Raw genomic sequence first — 25,066 nt, 5'->3', positions numbered from 1 at the left:
AAAGGCAGCGGAACAATGTCACCCCAAACATTTAACAATATAATTACATGGTGTGACCACATGATACTGATAGATGGTATCTCCACCAAGCACAGCTTCTATCCTACTCATGTACATGGTGTTACAGCAAACCTTCTAGAATTCCCAACATGCAAAGCTTCTCTATCTTTCTCATGTACAATGTACATTGACCGTGTGACTACAAGTCAAGTTCCTGTCGTATCTCCACCATGCACAGTTTCAAATCCTAACACCAGGCGTCTTTCTAAGTTACTCCAACCCCTTTAAAATCTGACCATTAATGGAGCGACACAGATAATGGTTTCCCGTCGATGACACAAGTTGCAGAAAGGCTGACACTTTTTGTAGACCTTCTTATCATTGTCACGATCTGAATTCTAAGTGAAGGAAACAGTTCCAGCACTTTATACGAAGTGCAACATTTGCCGCGACGTGAAAGCTGTAAATAGGTTAAACGAAACCATTTACCAACATGTATGACTCCGCATTGTCTTTACCTGATGCCAATTCATGATGTCCAAAGGACAATGCGTTTCACATCAAACACAGTCACCCAACCTCTGCAGTTAGTTTTTCCTAACAATTAATTTAGATAACTAATTTGTTTCAGTTGCGCTCTAAGACTCACTTCGGACCACAGACGTACTAGGTTAGATTCTTCTCAGTTGGTAGAGCGCCGTTTCTTCCGAGGTCGTTGGTTCGAGTTCCGGTCTAGTCATTTTTTTCTTTGTTAAACCGTGAATCATTTTTTTTTCTTTTTTTTTTTTTCTTTTTTTTTCTCCTCTTTTAACTAACTGGAATCAAACATGCATTCTGCACGTAGACTGTTATTAACTTATAATTTAGTTTCCATATTGAGTAGATAAATAAAAGTTATTTTCTATAAAAGTTATTTTCTATAAAGGACATACTTTGCAAGGTCTTCTTCGGCTGTATATTTCGCAGAGAACTGCTTCAAACGACGGGAACTTTAACCCAATGACCATCGACGACGCCTTGTGTGACTTCTAGTACAGCGGCACGCCTTGATCGGTTAGGCGTGTAAAGGTCACTGAGTTCCCGCCGTAAATTGAACCAAAGCGACCGCCACGTGGTCAACCCTTGTGTGGTCGAACATGAACCAATTGCAACCAAGAAATGGTTTAAGTTTGTTTGACTACAGTGCGGGGCCTCTTTGAAGTTAAGATTCACATCGAAGTCTAAATAAGCATGAAGCATGCTATGTAATTGAATGAAGTTGGCACGCAAAGGTCTATAGGCGTGAACTTGGACGACAAACTATACCCGACATAGTCTCTTTGATGTAGACGTGTAAGTCAAACGAATGTACTATTGGTTCGACGCCTACAGCAGCTTTCAGTTGTCAAACAAGATTTTGAGAAATATTTGAGAAGTATGTTTAACAAAAGTTTTAAAGGCAGTGGACACTATTGGTAATTACTCAAAATAGTCATTAGCATAAAACCTTTCTTGGTGACGGGTAATGGGGAGAGGTTGATAGAATAAAACATTGTGAGAAACGGCTAGAACTTGAGGTCTCGGAATCAACCATCTAAACGCACACAACTTTGTGTGACAAGGGTGTTTTTTCTTTAATTATTATCTCGCAACTTCGATGACCGATTGAGCTCAAATTTTCACAGGTTAGTTATTTTATGCATATGTTGAGATACACCAACTGTAAAGGCTAGTCTTTGACAATGACCATTAGTGTCCACTGCCTTTAAAGCACTGTAATTTAGCAAGGCGTGAACACATGGACGACAGGCTACCTGACATAGTATGTTTGATGTACTTGTATGTTAAAGGGAAGGTGTACGTTTGGTGTTCACCGCTTTCCAGATTTAGCAAATACTTCAGATGTAAATATTTCGATCTTAAAATTGCTACTGTCAGAAACACTTCTCAGATTGAATAGCACGGATTATTCTCCCTGTGTTGACATAACTGCTCCGGATTTTCAGCGATAACCCAACAAATGAAATTTAAAAAAAGGTCTAGATTTTTGTGCGTATGTATCTACGTTTCAATTATACTAAAACATTCGAATGGATCCAAAAAACAAATGTATACTTTGCCTGAACAAATTCTTTGACATTAGATCGGAAATAGATAATGAAAATTTATCTTTTATTCACCAAATAACCATCAAGAATTCAATAATTCTTTATTTGCATATTATTTACAATTTATAGTATAGGTTAAAGGAAAAACAAAGTATTGCAACATTTAAATGTCGATATTATGTATATAGACCTAAAGATAATTAGTTATATGTATTTGTCTAAATATAAATTAATGAAAGACAAATAAGAAATCATTATACTTTTACCTATTAAAATTGTTTTAATTAATTTTTTTTAATTCAAATTGGATGACCAATGTCAAACAAAAGTTCATATAATTTTGATTCCTCGCTCTTTCCCATGTTTTTAGATAAGGGGGAAACCCCCAAACTCTACCTAGATGTACATGAACAGAATTTCCCATTGATTGTCTGAGACTATTTTGTAAAATTGTCTCAATTGGTGTAACAATTTCTGACAAGTACAAGTCTTCTTCGCAGTGCAACCCTTCGTAGTTCAATATGTCACTATATAGACAAAAACAACTGTCACCAGAAACAACCATCCATGCGTATAGTTCACCAACGTGATCCGACATAACCAGCCAACCGAGGGCAAATCACACGTACACAGTCCCAGACCAAAATATATAAATAGTTTTGTTCAAAATCAGCATTACGCCATTTTGTGAGGTAAACATGACCTTTAACAGTGCATGGATGGGGATGCATCATTTGCTGCATTGCACCTCTGAGTACAAAATCCATAAGTTACTGTCCGTGAAATTTGGTTAAGGATGCAGTTTATCACAGAAGCGGTAAATCAAATCAGATCGCCCGTTGTCACAAACCCCAACAAATTCTACAAGCTTCATTTGACATCATCCTAATGTACTTTGTAATACGTGGAGAAAACACCGAAGGTTTCTGGTGAACGCTGTTTTCAAATCATGTTTAGATTCTGACATCAACTTGTCAGGTTTATATCATTTTTGTTTCATCGGAAGTGTAGACGCGTAAGCAGAAGGGAGTGGGGGTGGGGGTGGTAGCTCAGTCCGCTCGGAGCCATTGACACCGCCCCAGCAGAAAAGAAAAAAGTTAACAAAATAATAAAAAAAACTAAAACACTGGACACAAACCTAAACAAAAATGAAAAGCAGCACCAGATCGCAGATTGATTTCTTAGTTTTTTTCGTAATTAAAATTTCTTTTCTCGTGTGACCCCTGAACTAATTAGGAATGTTTAGTTTTGATTCAGTACATAAATTAGTACAGTAAGCAGCAGACCTATTTGGATAGGCCTTTGTCTTGCAATTGTTTTGTTCTTGGAATGTAAAGCCCCACAGAGGTTGTCGGATCCCCCCCCCCCGTTTCTATGTTTTGAGAGCTTCAGTTATTTCCATTGTCAATTCAAAACAGCTTCGGAAAAAAGGACTTAACATTTTCTTAAAAACTTCCAGACTTAAAACGTACAAGCATTTGAAAATTGTTCCAAAGTAAGACCACTTTTAAAACATTAAAATTTTAATAAAATAAGCCATGCATTAAGAACAAGTTTGTGTACATTTCATATGATACCACATCTGTACAATTTGTTATACTCGATGGAAATTAAGCTAGTATAAAATATTGAATGGAATACAAACGCAAATTTAAATTTTATTTGCAGCAAAAAAAAAACAAAAAACTTTTTAAATGGCAACAAAATGGCTAAACAAAAACAGCATGAGGAATTGTCTCTTGATTTGTGTTATTGAGTATAGAACCATTGCTTGAACGATTGGAATTGATTCCCATTCAGTGAAGTAGGCCTATTTGAAACAATAAGCTTATTGCTATACAAGTTTACAAAAGCCTTTAGGAAGAGTAATACATTTTTATTGTTACATTTTTATTACGTAATAGTTGAACTTAGTTTGAACTATGTTTAGACAATTCAAATGGTTAGCCAATGCCCTTAAGATATTTTGAGATATGGTTGACACAATTATGCACTATAAATATTATGTTTGGGTGAACTTGTCTGTGTACAAATACAGCTGCAATGCACTCTTTTAATGTCAACCATACATCAAAAAGGCTAATTAGCCCAGGTTCAACATCTCATTGACAAAATAACTTTGAAAAAAGAATACAGGTTTATTGGTAAATCACACGTGAACACTTGCAGTTTGAAGTGTCACTAATTACAAAGTATAACTGACCTCATTGCACAGTAAGTATTTAAGCAATTTAACCAAACGATGGCACTTGTAAAATGATACTCATTGTAGCAATGATTGTGGTCATACCAAACACCCACATAAATAGCCTATCGATGATGTAAGCTATTCTCACCCATTCGAATCTCAACTCTTTGTCTAAATCTTCCTCTTCCATTCTGTCCACGATCCTCCCTAAGTTTCCCGCGATTAAATCTAAGGTCTGCTGAAGTTTGTTCCTCCGACCCATGTACAAACCATCCCGTTTGGCTGACACCATGTTGTTCATCTCTAACTGATTGCATTCGTTCACATTCTTGAACATGGTGTTGTTCACCTCTCTCATTGCGGGTGCGTTTTCGAAGCTTATCCGGGGTACGGTCTGGGCGCCGTGAAGGCTTCGGCAGCTACGGAGGCACAGAACGCGAGCTAGGTAGTCCATTGTGAGCTTACGGAACCACGCAGGTGGGCGACTGGCGTAGGCTCCTCGGTGGTGGATGTGGAGTACGATGACCGTCATTAGCGTGGAGACGGACACCAGAATCATGGTGGTTAGATAGTACTGGGCTGGAAAAGGCAAGAGAGTAACAGCAATTATTTAATTTGCTTCTAGTGTTGGACAAAGACAATTTACTAGAGTGGGGTTTGAACCAGCGACCTCTGAACTAATGTGCCGGCGCTCTAAAAACCTAGCTATCTGTAGCCATGTCATGACGTTTCTCACTTCCAAAACTCCCTAAAACACATCTTTTCAGACTGGCCTTTGAACACATCTGATATTTCTTTTATTGACCTGATGGGCGTCTTTGAATGTTTTTACAGAGTAAGTGCGTCTTACAAATGCTGTGTTTTATTATTGTTACTATTATGTGTTCGGGCTGCACACATTATCATACTTTCTGGGGGTTAGTACACACCAAACTTACAGTTTGTCCAATTCCATTTTGAGATTGTATTTTTGTGTGGTTTTATTCAACACAAAGGATCATCTCCTAAACGTTATCTCAAAATGATCAATCAAGAGCTGTCAGGACAAACCCAAAAACATATGGTGAACACAATCGAAAAAACAAAACCCAGTTCTTTGCTCACAATAATTGTGCCACCGGTGATTTCACAGGTCGCTTAAAAAATAAAAGGACAGTCCCTTAAAACTTAATTCTCTTCATTGTCTGCTCTACAAAAAGTTAGTGTGATGTTTCCGTAGGATGCTTTGCCGAATTTATGTATCAAATTTAGGTTCAGATTAATTGAGAATAATTATGAAGACTTTTAACCATCAAACACAAACGCACCTATCAAAGGGATGACATCTGACGTAGGAGGCATAGTCTCCGCCACCAGGAGCAAAAACACAGTAAGAGAAAGCAGTATGGTAATGCACAGCGTAACCTTCTCTCCAGCATCAGCAGGAAGGTAGAAACTCAACATGGTCAATGCAGAAACCAACATGCAGGGTACCAGTAGGTTGAAGACATAAAACAGTGCCCGTCGTTGAATGATGATAGTAAAGTGCAGAAGGGAGTATGGGTAATCGCAACAAGCGTACTTGGCCAACTCTCTCTCCACCGGCATGCTCTTTAGTGTCCATTCCCCATTGTGGATGAAGTTAGCAATATCCCCGGACGCGGACTTGTTAAGAAGGTCGAGTTGGTTGGTCGTGAAGGCCCATGATCCCAAGTCGAGCTTGCATTGCTGCTCATCGAATGGGAAGTATTGAATGTTTATCTTGCAGGAGGATTTGAAGATGGCTGGAGCGTACCATGAGACGTCTCCGTTGGCTGAGATCTCAGCATTGGTTTTCATTATACCTTCAAATTTGTCGTCTGCACTGTAGTAATAAAGCAAGAGTTACTGTTATTACTATGCATACTCATAAACTATACAATGTGTTTTAAAACAAAACAAATAACAGTCTAACATTAACAACTCCCTGATCAGAATTTTGCCAGATTTCGGTTCCAATTGGGCCGGGTCCATTTCTAGGTCACGGATTGTGAGTCAAAATGACCAATACGTGGGTTAAACTGACGCATCTGACCCTTGACAGATGAGCCTCGAAAACAAAAATAGATACATCTAGTTAACTTTCGCACTAGCAGACCAAAACGTTGCGTGTTAAAGTCAATAATGTATGGTCAGATATACTCGGCTACATTGACAAATAAAAAACTCCCTTCAACAGTTTACAAAATTAAAGAACCAACGATATTGATATGAAAAACAATAATTTCTTGAGTTTTGCCTCTTGTTCAAGGTCTTTGTTGCCAGCTATGTTATTAATAATTCAAAACCGATAAAATGTGCTTTAAAGTAGTATTAAATAATGTACTCATACTTTCTTAAAAATGTAACCGCTCATTTTCGTCCATAATGTGTTTTGTTTTTATAACGTAACATTAATTTATGTATAAGAAAAAGAATAATTAATAAATACTTATACAAATATAAAAGGGCTAGATAGCTCAGTTGGTAGAGCGCCGGCACGTTAATCCGGAGCTCGTTGGTTCGAATCCCACTCTAGTAAATTCTTTGTTCAACCCCAAAAATACTTTAATTTCGTTCATACAATTATTTGTTTTTATAGCCGCCGGTCAGCATATTGTTTGTATAAATTTTTAATATAACTGATTAATAGCTCAATCAATTACATACACACTTTCTCCCTATTAAGGTAATATCAACACAATCACAATTAAATGCAAATTTTATACACTCGGGAACACGCATACCCCCTAATTGAAAATCAATTAACTTGCAATTTCCTTCCAATTTTCACAGCAAACAAATAAACGGCGACAAAAAACCCTCTATCAACGATATCTGTTCACAGAAAACCGTAAATGAATCTTCTAAATGGCTGAGGCAATAGCGGCACCCCCCCCCCCCCTCATGAGAACACAGGTGCTGGTACAAGCCATTATGATAAAAGGTGTACAATAACGGCTATCCGTGTCGGGTTGCACTCATACAACAAGCTCTTAATGAAATTGCGGACTTTCCTAAACGGGGAATTTCAACACCGGATTGATTACAGACAAACAAATAGGTCTATTGGACTTATTCCCATAGGAACTAGTCCAGACGGGTATTTGAAGACACGATGTATGTACTCGGAATCCATTAATAACATGTTATGTGGTAGGGATGAGAGCATTTCAACAATCGAATCTTGTCTGGGGCGGTTGATCCAGTTACATTTCTATTAATCTGATTTGCCAAAATTTATATGAGTTTTTATTTGAGTGTTTGGCCGTGAACACTATGGATACGATTCAATTAATTGAATATGAGGGATACTTTGACTGATGTATGACAGAAAGAAATAGGGGTAGGTGGATAGATTCTCACCAACAGCATTTCTTTAGGTAAATAGGTGTTCATTTTATCTGTGGAGACTTGGTACCCTCAAAAGAATGTACGGACTGTTGAATTGATCATGTTACACTAATTTAGTTATAAAAAAACATAATAAAAAACATAAAATAAAAATATAAACAAAGTTCAAACTAAAGTTCAAAGTTAAACATAAGAACAAACTTCCTCTCTTGTATAAAAAGCAACTCTTCCCCAAAGTCCTTAGAGCATTCTCGTGATTCAAAGTACACAATGGAGGCACAAAGAGTGCGATTTCACCCTATAGATACTGAGACCAAAACAAAATTCTAAAGACAAGGAATTTGGTGTACAAATGCTATGTAATGTTCTTAACTACTACACAAAGGAAAGAACAATGGGGGAGGAGTACAACATGCCACAAACCTATGTGACCAAAACATCAAGTTGGTACGTCTGCCCTGTTCCGATTTAAAGCAACTTCGATGAATTAACACAGCCATCTGATGCTGCTTGGTCATGAACAGTCGATACTTCTGCAGTCACACTATACATAGGCCCTACTGTACATCAGTCACACTTACATATTGTACAGTACTATATCAGTTACACTTACATATTGTACAGTACTATATCAGGCTTCCAGATATCTTGGGAGGGTAGAGTTATTTTGGAAATGCCGTCAAAGTCAACAGGATCCCACCGGAGACTGGCATCCGTCCAGTGCTAGAAATGGATACAAGAAGACAGTGTGAGTTCAGATCAGCAAGATACTGTTGTTCCAGTAAATATTTTCATTGCTAATGTATATTGGTTTGTCTGTTTGTTTGTTGATTTGTCAGTCGTTTTAAAACAACCCTTACTGGCTCATGTAAATGCATCCGTTATTTGTTTGCTCCGTATACATTACACTATTTTTTTTTTCATTTCATTTTCATTAATGTTTTTTGATCTGTTCTTGACCTTCTTTGACTTAAATAATCGTAATTGTTTATTATTCTTATTTTTTTGACCAACGTGGAAATAATAGTTGATTGAATTTTACCAATTCCAATAAAAATTGATGCAACAATGGAGACAAAAACTCGCGAATTGTTCAGTGACGTTTCACCACTACACTAGTGGCTTCATCATACTGGCAACCTCACCACATGGTTTTCTCCTCAATCACCTGCGAAGAAGTTTTAATAATGGATCCCTACTCTGATCTATTCAATAAATTGAAGGTACTGTTAGTTTTTTAATATCTTTTCAATAATTACACCAGAAGATTCCCGCTAAATCCACGTAAGCCCAAATACTTGAAATGGAAACCCACAAAGCATCAAGAAAATTATGTTTGCACTCTCTGTTTTTATGGGGTTCGATTTGCCAGGTGTCATCCAGTGGTCATAGCCAGGTGATTTGGTCGTTTGTGATAATCCCTCTTGCTAAATACCTCACGAGTTACGTTTGATTTCCGTTTTTTTTTTTATGACTCGGTCAGCACCGATTACATATTGCATATCACACATCGGTTGTGGTTCAACCCGAATTATCGTCATCAAAACTAAGTTTCCTTTCCCGTAACAACTGTGTTTAAAATCGTAACAAAGTTCTCTTTGATTAAATTTGTGGTTTGTGGTAACACCATGTGTATGTCCACTTGCCAGGTGGAGTTTTGTTTTTTTGGAGAACAGTCTTGCTATAATTATACACCGCGGAGTAGATTTTTCGGATTTTTCAAGAGACTTTTCGGTTTTGAAAAGAACTGTCCTGCTTATCAACTACCACCTGGTTGGAAGGTAGAACATCGGCTAGGACAATACTACTTTAGCTTATAGGATCGCTATTAACTGCACTACCACGGACTGATTTCTTTAGTGGTCTCAACGTTCCGACTAGCTTGCTCTAGTCATCGACAGGAGACTGACGGCAAAAACATCTCTTTGAGTTTGAGAAATGGTTTTAACTATTTTCGTTTTTAGGCGATGGGCAAGATGAGAATCGTATGGTGGCCCTGAAGGGACATCGCATATCGCAAACGTGTGAATTGTTTCACGACATTGCATTCATGTGCGCACATATATTCGCGAATTGTTTCACGACATTGCATACGTGTGCGCACATATTCGCGAATTGTTTCACGACATTGCATACGTGTGCGCACATATTCGCGAATTGTTTCACGACATTGCATACGTGTGCGCACATATTCGCGAATTGTTTCACGACATTGCATACGTATGCGCACATATTCGCGAATTGTTTCACGACATTGCATACGTATGCGCACATATTCGCGAATTGTTTCACGATATTGCATACGTGTGCGCACATATTCGCGAATTGTTTCACGACATTGCATACGTGTGCGCACATTATTCGCGAATTGTTTCACGACATTGCATACGTGTGCGCACATATATACGAATTGTTTCACGATATTGCATACGTGTGCGCACATATTCGCGAATTGTTTCACGACATTGCATACGTGTGCGCACATATATGTGAATTGTTTCACGACATTGCATACGTGTGCGCACACGTTAGCGATATGCGATGTCCCTTCAGGGCCACCATAGAATCGTCCATTTAGTAGTGACGAATAGTTGGAATTAGCCTCAAGGGAATATGATACACATAGTCAGAGGATTGTTTTTTTAACTCGTACAAATTCATCTCTGAGTTTGGAAAATGGTTTATATGCGATGGGCGATAATGGGAATCCTCCCTTTTGTAGTGACCTTATACTGTGGAACTGGCCTCAAGGGAATATCGTGCACATGGAATTACAGACCCAAGAAAAAAAGGCAATGGAATGTTTTTAAACTCGTAACAAAGTAATTTATTTGAGTTTACGAAATGGTTTTACTTGTTTTCGGTTTATATGCAATATGCAATAATGAGAACCCTCCATTAAGTAGTGACCTTATATAGTCTGTGTAGGAGTAAGCCTCAAGGGAATATGATGCACATAGAACTACAGACTCAAGATAAATAGTCAGAGTAGAGTCATCGCCCCCCCCCTTCCAAGCCAATAATCCATCCAGTCATAACACCTTCTTCAGTCGAATGTCAACGTATACACTTACAAAATCCACCCCTCTGGCTCACGGCCAGAGGAGACGTTGACCAGCCTGATTTATTATTTTTGTGATTTATTGATTAATGGTAGGTTAAGATTACATTGGTCTTAGACGCTGTAGGGATTGCAATCACAGAGAGCATAAATCCTGTCATAATTTATGATGGTGTGGTATGTGTGGATCGAACGTTTTGGCCAATGTCTTGACGGACACGTCCATAAACGCTGTCGCTCGACTAGACGTTTATTTGCCCAAGGCATCTTCCTTTAATTTTTTTGAATAATTAACTTTTGGATATTTTTTTAAGTTCTCTGCAATTTGTGATGTTTCTTGGATGATTATATTGTTTCCCTTCTGCTTGTACGTGGCCTAACTTGATAGAGAAAATGCAGTTTGTGCATTTACAGGTCATGCTTGTCAAAACAAGATATTTCGCCGTTGGGTATTGTATTTTCTTATAATATAGTCTTTAGCCAATAATTGTCTATTTACAACATAAACTTGTTTATATCAAAGTATACAAATGTCAGAATTAGTTGATTAAACAGGGGTACGGCACTTATGACCTATTGTTTTACAGCAACTTCTGGCTGACTGAGTCAAGGCACATGCTATTCATTGCACTGCTTTCTTCAAAGCGTAATGTCCTTTTGGACCACTCCAAATACTTAAGGAGTTGGGGGAGGGGGGGGGGGGGGGGGGCAGGTCAGGTCAGAGAATGTGTTAATTGTTGTATTTTACAGACCTACCCACCCAGATCTGAACACACTGATAAGTGGAGCCAACCGTTTTTGCAGACAACCTGTCTAGCAGACCCCTCCACAAATCGATCAAACTTTTTGGTTTACTAAGGCCCCAGTGTAACATTGTGGACCTTTCCCGCATGTTGTGTAATTATCGGGTGAATCCCTCACCCACAGGTATTAAACAAACTCAAACTTGGCAATTTGTTGTGACCTTATTAGCGTTCTGTGGAAGGGGGGGGGGTGGTCTTTGAAGGGTGACCACAAAATCAGCACTCGGTCAAGGGAAAACCGAGGCTGTTCCACTGCCAAATTGCACGGCCTTTTGAAGCCCCATCGAATCGTTTTTTTTTTTTTAATTAACTGGAAGCAATTTCTGCGAATGTTCTTGCACTTAGATCCTCGTTGGGGGATTGACTCTGTCTGTCATAATGGCCCTGAGAATTGATCACAATTCTTTAATATAAATCCCATCGCGGAGATTGACGCCGTTGTGTTTGAAGCGATGCCGTCAAACCGGTTGTGTAGGTGTACTCGAACAAATACCTCAAAAAACGAACCCCCTTCCAGTGCCCCACCCCCACAAAAACATAAAATAGAATTGGGAACAAATAGATTCAATAGAGGTGGATGTTTAAAGCTTTCACAAAGTAAGAGCTTTTACGAAATTAAGATACAATTTTAGAAGAATTTTGAACGATTGACTTTAAATTTGTTTAAACTTACCTGTCGGAGCCAGACGTTTGTTGTCAGAATTTGATTTCGCTCGTCCTGTGAAGAAAGGTGGAATAAACTACTAAGTTACTGAATTTATCAAAATAGTGTAAAATAATGTCGGATTTGTTGTTTTTCTTTCATTAAAGATTTTGCGGTCATATTGCTTAGAGTACTAATTCGTACACTAGTCTTGATCACCAACCCAACTCGATTAACTTTGTATTTGTGACCCGCTTCGTGAGTCAGATGTTGACAATTTCAAGAATTGAGTTGCATGCATGGCTGGAAAGAACACACCAGCAGCAGTAATTTGGTATATGTCTAAGCTTTGGGGTGTGTCGCGTTGCTGAGTTTCTCCCGTTTGAAATTAGCCAATACATCATTTTTTCTGAAAAACGAATTACAAGTAAAGTGATGTTTTAATTTACCATAACACGCAAAGGGATACAAATTAGACATAAGTATGATCACACAATTGTTGTATTCATTTTTTCCCACATTAAACTGTCCATAACTTAATAATGCGTTGGGTGACATCTGACTCATTTTCACAGAGTGGGTCACTTTTTTTTTCTTTTTTTTTTTTGGTGTTTAAAAAACAAAAACATCAAAGGTACTGCTTGTAAACGTAAAGAAGAACGTTGTCGGAAAGATACAAAAAAAGTTTTTTTTTTTCAAATGACACAAAGGAGCAAGGTTTTGTGTTGTTTTGTTTTAGCCAAGTATGTCTGCTAAGTTACGGAAATCACTGTTCGCATTATTAAACATTGCAGCTGTTGGCTCTTTTGCTACCTCCTCCGTCCTGTGTTAAAGCCATTGGACACTTTTGGTAAATAGTATTGTCCAAGGCCCACACTTCGTGTATCACAACTTCTATATAAAATAACAAACCTGAGAAAATTTAGGCTCAATCGGTCATTGGAGTCGGGAGAAAATAATGGGAAAAACCCACCCTTGTTTCCGCACGTTTCGCCGTGTCATGACATGTGTTTAAAATAAATCCGTATATCTCGATATCGAGAATTTATATTGTTTTACTGTTTTCTCAAAAAGTAAAGCATTTCACGGAATAGAGAAGTCTTTCACCACTACCTTCTGTAAACCCTGTAAGTTATTTGTAAATCTGTGAACTTTATTTTTTGTCTGTACCGAAAGGGTCCAATGGCTTTAAAGGCAGTGGACACTAATAGTTATTATGATAAAACCGTTCTTGATTACGAGTAATGGGGAGAGGTTGATATTATAAACATTGTGAGAAACAGCTCCCTCTGAAGTGACATAGATTTCGAGAAAGAAGTAATTTTCCACGAATTTGATTTTGAGACCTCAGATTTAAAATATGAGGTTTCAAAATCAAGCGTCTGAAAGCACACAACTCCGTGTGACCAAGGTGCGACAAGGGTGTATTTTTCGTTCAATAATATCTCGCAACTTCGACAACCGATTGAGCTTACCTTTCACAGGTTTGTTATTTTATGCATATGTTGAGATACACCAACTTTGAAGACTAGTCTTCGACAATTACCATGTGTCCAGTGTCTTTATTCTTAATTTGTGTTAATTTGTACATTTTTGCAACCCTCCCAAGGTAAATGGGTATGTTTATTTTGGAATCGTAAAACGAGACATCAAATCAATATTAGTATTTTTTTTTTGTGCAAACGGTTATCACTTGTTATTGATGGATGCTGGTGATTCTTAGATAATTGGACGTCCACCCCAAAATTATCTCTGTTTTTGTTTTTAACGTGATATTTATTCATGATACAGTCGGTCTCAGTCTCAGGGCTATTAGTGGAAAGGCAAAGGTAAAGAGAAGGCTCTGGTGAATCGAGGTTGAAATGTTATAGTTGAGCGGATCGGGACATTCTGTCAGTTTGCAGCGATTAACACTGAAGACTTGATCGATGCACTTGCAATTAAAGAGAAGTTCTTGACCGCTAACGATTCTGACAAGCGGAAAAGGGGAAAAAATAAAACCACACAAGGGCGACTGGGTTTGTCTTTATAAGGGCAAGTCGACGTCTCAGACATTGTAGATCCATCAATGGTTAATCCCCACCGCCATGTACAGCGGTCGCAATCGTGTAAAGTGCCAGTCCCCTTCTCTCCCTCGTGGTCCGGGAGTTGCTTTCATTATACGCGGGCATTCGTTGCTCGCGGCGGCAATTGGAGACTTGTTTGCCGTGGATGTGATGGCGAGAGGGTTTGACGTCAAATGTTTCAGCTGAAGCATTTTTTCTTCTATTCGTTGGGGGTCGATCAAAGAAAGGAATCGAGTTTGAGGTTTGGGATGGGGGGGGGGGTCTGAGGAGCAAAGCTGTCTGGTCCTTCTTCTTATCCTGTGGTGTAGTTTATTGGCAGGGAGGTAAAGGAACCTCCAAGTGAAGTGCCGAGTTTGAGATGGAATTATTCTGAGCCTGTTATTGTTGGTTTAATATCCTCTCAATCTCTAACACTGTGGCACTCTGCAGTGTGTACATTTGCCACAGTGTCTGGAGGCATGCAAAGGTTTGAGGTGACACGGTTTTATCCAGTGTTCATTGCAATGTCCTCATTGGATGCATGAATTTCTGTCTCGCGTGGCTGGGTAATTTAATCGAATAGAGTTTTTTGTTCTTTCCATTCAAATGAATTTTAAAGTGAGGGATACAAATGTGGGTTTACTGCTCCAAAAATGTAATGACCCTATAGAAACTTAAGAGCACAGGAGCAGCTGCACAGGAGACTAGATATTAATGTTATGACACCCTTTGAAGTAATGTAGTTTCCGAGAAAGAGGTAATTTGTCATACAAACATTAGCTGCATCTGAAATGAGAAATACTTCATGCCTGGAGGCTTTTTGCCGGCATCTGAAAGCACACAATTATGCAACGATGGTGTTTATTATATTTTCATCATGTTCGTGTAACTTCGGGGACTATAATTGATTCCAAATGTTCACAGGTTTGTTAATAATTAACAGTTAATAATTATGCATATGTTGGGATACATCAACTGATGATAGCATAATGATCTTTTACGTTTACCAAAAGTATACCCTGTCTTTAAAGGAAATGAAGCCCACACATTTAGAAGTATGAAGAGGAAAAGGGAACATTACTAAACACAGGAACAGACTAAACAAACAACAACCAAAACCGGAATTGCTCAAGGAGTATTTTGACCCTTTAGGTAAGAAAACAGAAATATTTGTAAATCAAATGACTGGTGCAACAACAGTGCATGACAAAATGCATGCATTGCGAAATTAGTATTTCTGCTTCGGGCATACAACAGGAACTCCGCGTTGATTCAGCATCTACGTTAAAGGCACTGGACACTTTCGGTTATTACTCAAAATAATTGTTCAAAAGCATACAATTTTATCGAGCAAATGAGAGCTGTTGATATAATATCACATTTTGAGAAACGGCTCCCTCTAAAGTAACGTAGTCCTTGAGAAATATGTAATTTTTTCACTCAAATAATAAAATACTTTAGGCCTGAAACCTTTTAGTGGGCACCTGAAAGCACACACTTTGTGTGCAACAAGTTTTTTTCTTCCATTAATCTCTTGCAACTTCGATCACCAATTAAGTCAAAATTTCCACATGGGTTTGTTATGTTATGCATATGTCGGGATACACCAAATGAGAAGACTGGTCTTTGACAATTACCAAGGGTGTCCAGTGCCTTTAAGATGACATTCTATGACCGATCTGAAAGGCAGACGTTCCTACTTGGTAATTCATTTGTGAGTTCCTTTCCCCTCTTTTTCCCATTCGTTCACAGTGTAACCAAATGAAATTAAAATATACCCTTGCTGAAAAATTCCCAGTTGAGTTTTCATTATATTCCAGACAGCCTTAATGGAATTTTTGATCATGGTGACCTAAGGGAGGTTGATGGGTGTGAAACGAATGACATCCTGTTCAAATAAAACCAAAATCTCCAAAATATGAGAAACAGGCAGAAGACAAAATTGTGAATATTTTGCAGTTTTATTAGACCCTTCACGACCAACTTTAAACGGATTGATGTCAGTTTACATGACATTTTCGTTACACAGTTGTGATACAGATGCAACTCTAGAGAGATAAAACAAAATCAGCAACACAAATTGAACAACAAAACAAAAGGAAGAAAACGCTGGTGATTTTAGTCTCAAAAACCTGATGAGCCGAAGTGAGGATAGGGGTTAAAAAAAATCGTAATTGCACCCCAGGGACTTCAACACTCATTATGATGGCCGGACCCAACATTACACCGCGAAATTAACGCTGGATTTATAGCAATTTCTTGTCCCCTGGCACCGTCAATGCTATGCTAAACTGCCCCATTATAATTGACACGTCCGTTCAGGGCCGTCATTGACCGCCGTGACATCGGTTAATATCGTCGGCTCTACGCTCAAGTGTTCTCTCCCGCTCGGATGCATTCCCCGTGAGGACTGATTGCGATTTGAAAAAAAAAGTTAATTCCAGCTTCCAGTTTTCCCCCTACCGTAGAAAGGCCGCAGTTGATGGTAGTTGTGTTTTTGAACTCCTCTTTTGTTTTTCAAAATTAAATGTGCTCGAAAATTTGCTGAAATGAGAACATAGTCTGCTGTGTAAAGAGCAGTTGAAACTGATGTTACGGTAGTTTAGTTGCTGTTGTTTGTCAATAGTTTACTTTCTCGAAAAGCTTCTGAAATACATTTTAATTTTACGGCTAACATCCTTAAAACTGTTTTAAAAAGCCTCGCTGCAAAAAAAAAATAGTTTTAAAAATCAATAACTTGTAATGTTGTTACTTAAAGCCATTGGACTCTTTCGGTAAAAAGTATTTCCCAAGTCACACACTTCGTGTATCACAACTTATATATCAAATAAAAAAAAACTGTGAAAATAAAGGCTCAATTGGTCATCGGAGTCGGGAGAAAATAACGGGAAAACCCACCCTTGTTTCCGCACGTTTCGCCGTGTCATGACACGTGTTTAAAATAAATCCGTAATTCTCGATATCGATAATTGATATTGTTTTACTGTTTTCTCAAAAAGTAAAGCATTTCATGGACTAATATTTCAAGAGAAGCCTTTCACCATTACCTTCTGATAACGCTGTAAGTTGTTGGTAAACATATCACTAACTTCTGCCCCCAAAGTGTTATTTAACCCCCCTGCGATGTTAATTTTGAGTCTCTTTGCGGTCTCATTATAATGTGATACCACTAATTATGATTAGTGGTAATATTAACACCATCCAGTACTTGCAGTGTTGGCTCGTGATTTGTCTTAAAACCACGTATCTGTGGATGCAATGTACAATCCCCCTGAAGACCCCTTGACTTGAATACGTTATTTGATTTCTCAATAAATCGAGTTTGCCGAACATTATTAGACGCGCTTGTCTCTCTCCTCTGGACGCGCCTTTATTATGACGAACCGTCTACCATTGACTCTGAATCCCACTGGATTGCCTATGGGTGTTTTGACTGTTAGAGCTGGACACTGGATATATTAAAGGTCTGATGAATAGGGCTATGATGAAACGATAAGCCCAGATGATATGCAATAAAAGGCCAATATAGTTATACCAATAATTCCGTGTTTTCACAGACAACCTTACTGATTTTGGATTAGCAGTATACCTGTCAAATTGGTCATGGCGCTGCATGTGAAGGGTCCATAATGCAATATGCAAAGCCCTTAATGGGACTCCAAATCGGCATTTGATAAAATTTATTGTAAATTGTTGTTCAACTTTGTTGTAATAATGCTAATGATAACAAGAAGGGTACTTTTTGTACGACAACAAACACAATGTCCACAGATTTACACTAAACTTATACAGTTTGAAGATAATGATAGTACAAAGCTTCCCTGAAAATATTACGTGCTGAGGTGCTGTTAGTTTTGGGAAATGAGTAAAACAATGTCATGAAAATAATTTTGGTCTCATGAGACCAACATTATTTTAAGCACATATAAATGTATTTTGCATGACATTGTTTTACTCATTTCTCAAAAACCACAGCACCTCAGTGAGTAATATTTGAAGGGAATCTTTCCACTATCGTTATCTTCAAACCCTGTAAGTTTAATGTAAATCTATGGACATTTAAAAAAAGTACCCAAATCCTTTAAATGATATAGAATAAACAGCACATAATATAGCTTACCATGTCAATGATTTGTTGTAGAGCCACTCCATACCGTACAACAATAGCATCATCGGGAGTCTCAGCCGGACGAACAACTTTGGAATAGTTCTGCATTAGAGTCGTCACCAGTCGATAGGTTCCAGTGGTACACAGTGTACCTGAGAAGATTGTTCGTTACATAATGTTATAACATGAATATCGAATGGACTGATTCTCGTCTAATATAGTCAATAGACCGTATCGCAAATACTCAGTACGTGCGTTTTTGATGTTGCATGGAGTGAGGTGCATGCTGGTTTAGCTAGCGATCAAATTTGATCCCTAGCTAGACCAACATGCACCTCAATCAACAGTTATAGCTTTTTGCACAATGGGTATTTTGCGAAAAGGTATATGTTTGCGTTTGTGTCAAAGAAGACTTCAAACCTCAAACATTATTCAGGAAACTACCAATAGTTATCATTCGTGCTTTAAAATCAGGTGTACGAAGACAATAATGTCAGCCTGTTAGTAGTAGGAAAGGCCATGAAGTTAATGCGCCGTAAGCGCAACTGTAGACACTAACTGTAAAACGCTCAAACACAATGCAACAAACTTATAACACAAACAACAAGACACAGTTGCCAAGAAAAACTGTAAACATTCATTTATCCGTTTTATAATTCTGAAGAAAAAAAACCCAGAAAAAAATGACTTAAGAGATTACAATTAAGAACCCGATCTTAATTAATGACTTCTTGTTTATGAATTGGATTTTTGTTCGATCGGAGTAAGCGTCGTTTGGCGGAGTATCAACGCAGTTGTAAACTCGGTGAACTCCTTTTTCCCCAAAAATATGAATGTATAATATTTATAGAGCCTATACTATACCACGCGAACAGTTTTTCTACTTTGTGAATGTGAAAAAGAAAAGAAAAGAAAACCTTAATCAGTTGAGCCTTTAATGTTTTACTTAAGTCTATCATTGAAGCAAGCAGCCTATAGCATATTTTATTGCTATATATTTCGATGCTATGTTTGCAATAAGTTATGTTCATGTTTCATAATTAAACATTCCTACTGTTGTGATAACCCACTTATGTCATTCAGTCGGTTTCATTCATTCCTTCATTCTATTTAAGAGTCCCTCCGCAGGAACAAAGGAAGAGACCTTTCCTCTCCATATTTATGTTGGCTCCTTTAAGACCCAATTATCCTTCTTGCAAAGGACCGTATTTCTATTAAGTCGGCATCGCTTAAGGCCCCAGTTGTATGAAAGAAACGTGTGGTTAATACAAATGAATCGTAGAAATTAGACGCGACAAAGCCAGCACATTTTCCTAGCTGGTTCTTGTATCAATAAAAGTACAGTTAAAGTCACATTGTCTGCTTGAACTGGAATCGGGTAGGCCTATTTGATATTTTTTTTGGGGAAGCCTTCAAAGTTCGTTCTTTATTTTTTATAATAAAACATTTTGCAGTTATAACAACAACAACAACATCAACAACAACAACAACAACAACAACAACAACAACAACAACAACAACGACAACAACAACAACAAAAACAACATCAACGTCGACGACGACGACGACGACGACGACAACAACAGGAAAAATACTTTAACACCAACACCAACTACAACGACAACGACAACAACACCCACAACAACAATAATGACACGAACAACGACAATAATAACAGCAACAACGACAGCATAGTATATGTAAACAAATGTTTACTGAACTCATCTAAACGTATAATCCCAACATAGCTTAAAGAAAGTAGTACTGCAGTTTTTCTTTAATGTTATAGTACAAACGAAGAGTCTACTTTGTTTGTGGTAATAATGTTATTTTTGTTTGTCAATGTTCTCACATATTTACCAATCCCATGGTCACATTTCTAAAATAAACCCTGTTCACGTTTTTGTTTATACCTTTGCATTGAAGAGTTGAATAATTTAATCTATCAAAAATTGCACACCCTTGTTCTCCTTTTTTCTTTGTTGATTTATTTTCCCAGATGTTGCCCATGACCAAGGTGTGTCCTAAACCGATTCATATGCTTGTATGTATAATATCATCCAACTGTGTTGATATAATTCCTTTAATCTTTCTCTGCATTCTCCAAGAAAGCATAAATAATTTTGTAAATATATGAGCTCACACATTAGCGTTACCTCTTGCTCGGTTGTCCTTTGGTGCATAGTTTATTTAATTTGTCTACATACATTTTTACTCCCGTGTATTAAAATTAATAAGAATGCTTCCGACTGCAAACTTGGAGTGGCCAAGGTCAAACAAACAAATAAACTAATATAATGTCAAGTAATGTGAAGGTGCAATACCCGACATGTTAACAGTAAGAAGTGAACTGACATGGTGAGTCTAGCAGTGCGTTAATTAAATCTAGTCTCTAAAATATTTGGCAACTCTAACATTGGAAAGCAGGCTCGGCATTTTGTAACAGGTTGGTTCCTTAAAGCCATTGGTCCCTTCCGGTAAACAGTGTTGTCCAAGGCCCACACTTCGTGTACCACAACTTCTATATCAAATAACAAACCTGAGAAAATTTAGGCTCAATCGGTCATCGGAGTCGGGAGAAAACAACGGAAAAACCCACCCTTGTTTCCGCGCGTTTCGCCGTGTCATGACATGTGTTTAAAATAAATCCGTAATTCTCGTTAACGAGAATTTATATTGTTTTGCTGTTTTCTCAAAAAGTAAAGCATTTCATGGAATAATATTTCAAGAGAAGTCTTTCACCATTGCCTTCTGTAAACCCTGTAATGTATTTGCAAATCTGTGAACTTTTTTTTCTGAACCGAAAGGGTCCAATGGCTTTAACTGGTATGTTGCAAACAAGATTTTTTGTTAGTTTGGGAATGCTGACGTCACACTGGGTCCTTTTCGATTCGTATAACCACAATGTTATACTTGGTCTCCATAATGAAAACAAAGAATAGACATTCTTGCTTTTGTGAACTTATGCCACAGCCTTTGAAAAATGTTTGTTCCCACTTTTCGGTTTACCAAAATTGAGGGCAAACTGGAAACATAGACAACCGGACCAGTTACGCAGTACATTGTTAGTAACGTTGTACCATCACTTACAACTGTTTTAAGGCATTATTGAATTCGAGTTGCAAAGGTAAACGGTAGTACAGGTATTACAACATGTTGTTCCAGATACAAAACAAACTGGAAAATGAATGGCCCTAGTTTCAACACCGACAGACACCAAATGCTATTGGAACTCATTATTAATTCATATATTCATTCGTGAGGTGAACATCATTCAATAAACTAGATTATGGTGAGTGAAGTTAAGCTAGTTCAACAATGTTGTGCATTATCAGATATAGAAATATAACACAAAGTATTCGAAGACTACTACTAGAAAATAGCAGAAGATAATTTTGTGTCGGTACTATTTTGAAAGTTTGCAACAAGTGAGACAAGCACAACGTGAACATAACAAGAACTGGGTATCTTTGCTTCATTCTCTAAATTATTCTGTTTTCATGCCTGCTGATCATGCCTGACGTTTAAATACAGGACATGTGCAAATGACTTCATGCAAAAACTCAAAACGAAGTTACGGAAAATACGTGCATTCATGAAGCCATTGTATTCAAATTTGGTTCAAGTGGAAGATCTAATTTCGACGAGTCTGCCCCGTGTCGTTACCCTTGTAAAATGATAAACAGTTTCAATGTATAGATTTCATAGTATCAAACACACCTCTTTAATTAAAGTCAGTGGTTCACTTTTTCTTCACTAAGCTTTGCAAACGCTAGAACTTTTTCATAATGGCAAAAGTAGTTAACATTATAAAAAGTGCCAAAATGAGCATATTTTAATGTGTGTTATTTACCGTAGGCCTCTATGCTAAAAAAATAAAAAAAATAATCCCGGTCTGCTTCATGCAATAAGAAGAAGAAAACAAAAGTGAAATAAATGTGTCTTATTTTTTCGATTTGATAATTTGGATCAAAAAAGGAAACCAAACGTATTCAAAGTATTGAGGTAAAGAATTGTCAGTAAGTTTATTTTAAAATCGAAATTTGAAATTTTATAGGAATGCAAGAAAAAACAGAGATAAAAGAGACAGGTAAAGAGAGTCGGTTGTGAACTTACAGCCATAGGAGAACATCATGGTGTTGTTAGCTTGTTACGTGTAGTGGGAATAAGATATATACATGTTATACATTGTGAGGTTAGTAGTCGAGTGAAAATTATTTCAGGTAAAAAAAAAAAAAATCAAAATAAAACCCATCATGCGGTCACTGAAGCAGAGAGAAGAGTTTCAGAGAAAGAAGAGTGAGATGTGCTGAAATGTTTGTCTGTGAACCACTTGTTTTTGAACACACTTGTGTGTATACTTCAAGAAAAGTGCAGTAATCTTCTAAAACCCTTTTAATGCTTGGATTTGTAACAATGTTAATTTTATTTTGCGGTAGCCTTAACATATTTCAAAAGTCTAACGAAGGAAAAAAAGAGATGAAAACATGTGAAATTACTTCATCAATCCAATGAGGTTTTGGACAGATTTATTCGGAATTCCCTCACTGACTTTCCTTGCGAATCGCAACCTATAACTTGAATGTCTTGAATCACACTATGCCAGAATTTACATCGTTTTTAAAATCATACTTTACAAAGATCTTGTAAGAATGATTCTCTGCAACATGTTGATGGTAAAAAATAAAAATAAAGCCAATGGCCATATCCCATACACCATTCAATTAAATCTTGGAAAATAATTCTATAGCCTATAACTCCAAAAAACGGGAGATAAATCAAAGTAGAAAAATAACAAAATCACGGTGCATTTTGGAATGTTTTAATTTTGAATTTCTTCGGGTGAGGTGTGTTGTTAAGACCAAGAAAGAGAACTGGAAGATAGCAAAAAACGCAAATCAAAGACAACGGGAAGGGGTAAAAATGAAATAATATACCCTCAACCATCTTTGCATAAATTAACGTGCTTAACTGAACATAATGTGCAGAGTGGTGAATGAATGCATGAGTGCGGCTTATGGATACAAGCAAACTGTTGATAGACATTAAAAACTGACACACAACAAATTTAATTATACATGGTTTTGAATACATTTGCATTGATTAACAAACATCATATTGAATTTCTTTTGTAAAATGTACAGTTTGATGCCGGTAGCAGTTTTTTCTTCAAATCTTTATAAATACACCACAAAATACACAAAATGCCATCAACGTTCGACACACAAGCAATGGTTATCAAAGTGTTCGTTAAGGTTGTGCACTAAAAGGTGTCAGAAATGTGCTCTGTTGTTACAACTGTTAAGAACAAGCCAGTTTAGAGTTGTTGACACTTCAATTCTTTATTAGTCATGTTAAAAGGTACGTGAAGTTCAAACAAAACAAAGTAAGTGATGATATAACCATTATTTTACATAAATACAACAAATAATTGAACGTTTTACTTACCTTGGATGACATTGAATAGGAATAGCGAAGCAAGAACTGTGTTAAATTGAAACTGATCCATGATAAACCGTTTAACGGCACACTCCCGCTCACAGCACCGTGGTAAAACACCGTCTACAAAATAAGCCCTCTCTCGCGTACCTCCATAAAGAAATCACCGTCCAAAAGATTATCGGGGTGACGATTTAGCCAACATAAAACAAAAATGGGCGAGTAACCTGCGCTGACTGGAGATGGGGAACGTGACACGCGTGCGTGATGGGGAGGGGGGTCGGGTTTGCCCCAGCTGTAGGTTGTGGCACTCGCCGTAAGATGATGACGGAGTCGGTAGAGGGTCACCTACTTACTCCTGGTATCTCTCTGCAAACTCGGCCACTGCTGACAGCTCGGAGCGCTGTATGACAACTTGAACGCTGGAGTTCACTGCATGCCTGCACTCCTAGCACATCCCATCAACCCTTGAGCTGACTAGGAGAAGAGGAAGAGGGGAGAAGGGAGAAAGAAAAAAAAAATCACAGTCAGTCTCTTGGTCGCTCTGATGGAGTTGAGTCGATGCTGAAATTATCCATAATTAAATCAATAGATTGCCACCCATTTTTCCCCCTTCGGCGTTGGTGAGCGCTCGGAACCTCATTTAATAAATTAAGATAGCCGACAGATGCTAGAATAGTGTGTCAAGGCGAGTGCTAAGTGTCGACATCGATTGCGCCACAATTTTTAGGCAAATGATTGGAGTTATTAGAAGAACAAACTCAAGTGACGATGGATTGATGTTAAATAATGGTCACGTGTTCCTGCATCATTCCCGCGCGCCTTACATAAAACATTGTAAAGTGTCTTTCGATTATGTCATCGCTTGTCATTAAGGGAGGTGTTGCTGTTTGCGAAACAAAGTTTAACATGTAAACCAAACCAAACACTTTACAAGATGACATTTGCATAAGGTGACAGTTAAGACAGCTCAATTGCACATAAATAAAACATGATACCATACAAATACCACTGCCTGCTAGACTAAATAGCATCCTTCATCACCGAGTCAAGCAAGGACTATGGCTGCTTCATTATCTCCCAAGAAGTGTCAAGCCAAGAGTCCTCGAGTGTAGCATTTATACGTGTCCTTGTAGAGTTTCAACAAGCGGGCCTCGGTGAGGACGAGACGTATAGATGAACTAAGGAACGGAAAGGTTTAATCATTGGGCACTCAGGGAATGTCTCTCTATTTCGTATGGGGAGGGAGGGATTGTTCGGTTAAGAGGAAACTGTCTGGGTTTGGGCATTCTTCTTGAATCTAACCGGAGTCAGTAATTGAATGTTGCGCTTGGATAAAAG

At 37.8% G+C, this 25,066-nt stretch overlaps 1 protein-coding gene across 1 annotated transcript; it reads right to left on the bottom strand.

Annotated features, from left to right (window-relative positions):
* Positions 1-2,242: 2,242 nt before the first annotated feature.
* On the bottom strand, positions 2,243-24,152 carry LOC139941629 (neuronal acetylcholine receptor subunit alpha-10-like). The gene is made up of 6 exons (XM_071938215.1): positions 23,735-24,152; positions 18,299-18,438; positions 12,164-12,208; positions 8,240-8,349; positions 5,583-6,118; positions 2,243-4,854 (listed from the first exon to the last, which is right to left on the bottom strand). Exons 1-6 carry the CDS (start codon positions 23,793-23,795, stop codon positions 4,319-4,321), a joined length of 1,428 nt encoding a protein of 475 aa, XP_071794316.1. The 5' UTR covers positions 23,796-24,152; the 3' UTR covers positions 2,243-4,318.
* Positions 24,153-25,066: the final 914 nt, after the last annotated feature.

This window comes from Asterias amurensis, chromosome 9, assembly GCF_032118995.1.
Source record: "Asterias amurensis chromosome 9, ASM3211899v1".
NCBI classification, from domain to species: Eukaryota; Metazoa; Echinodermata; class Asteroidea; order Forcipulatida; family Asteriidae; genus Asterias; species Asterias amurensis.
Note: the sequence above shows the minus strand (reverse complement) of the source record. Positions and strands in the feature narration are given on the sequence as shown.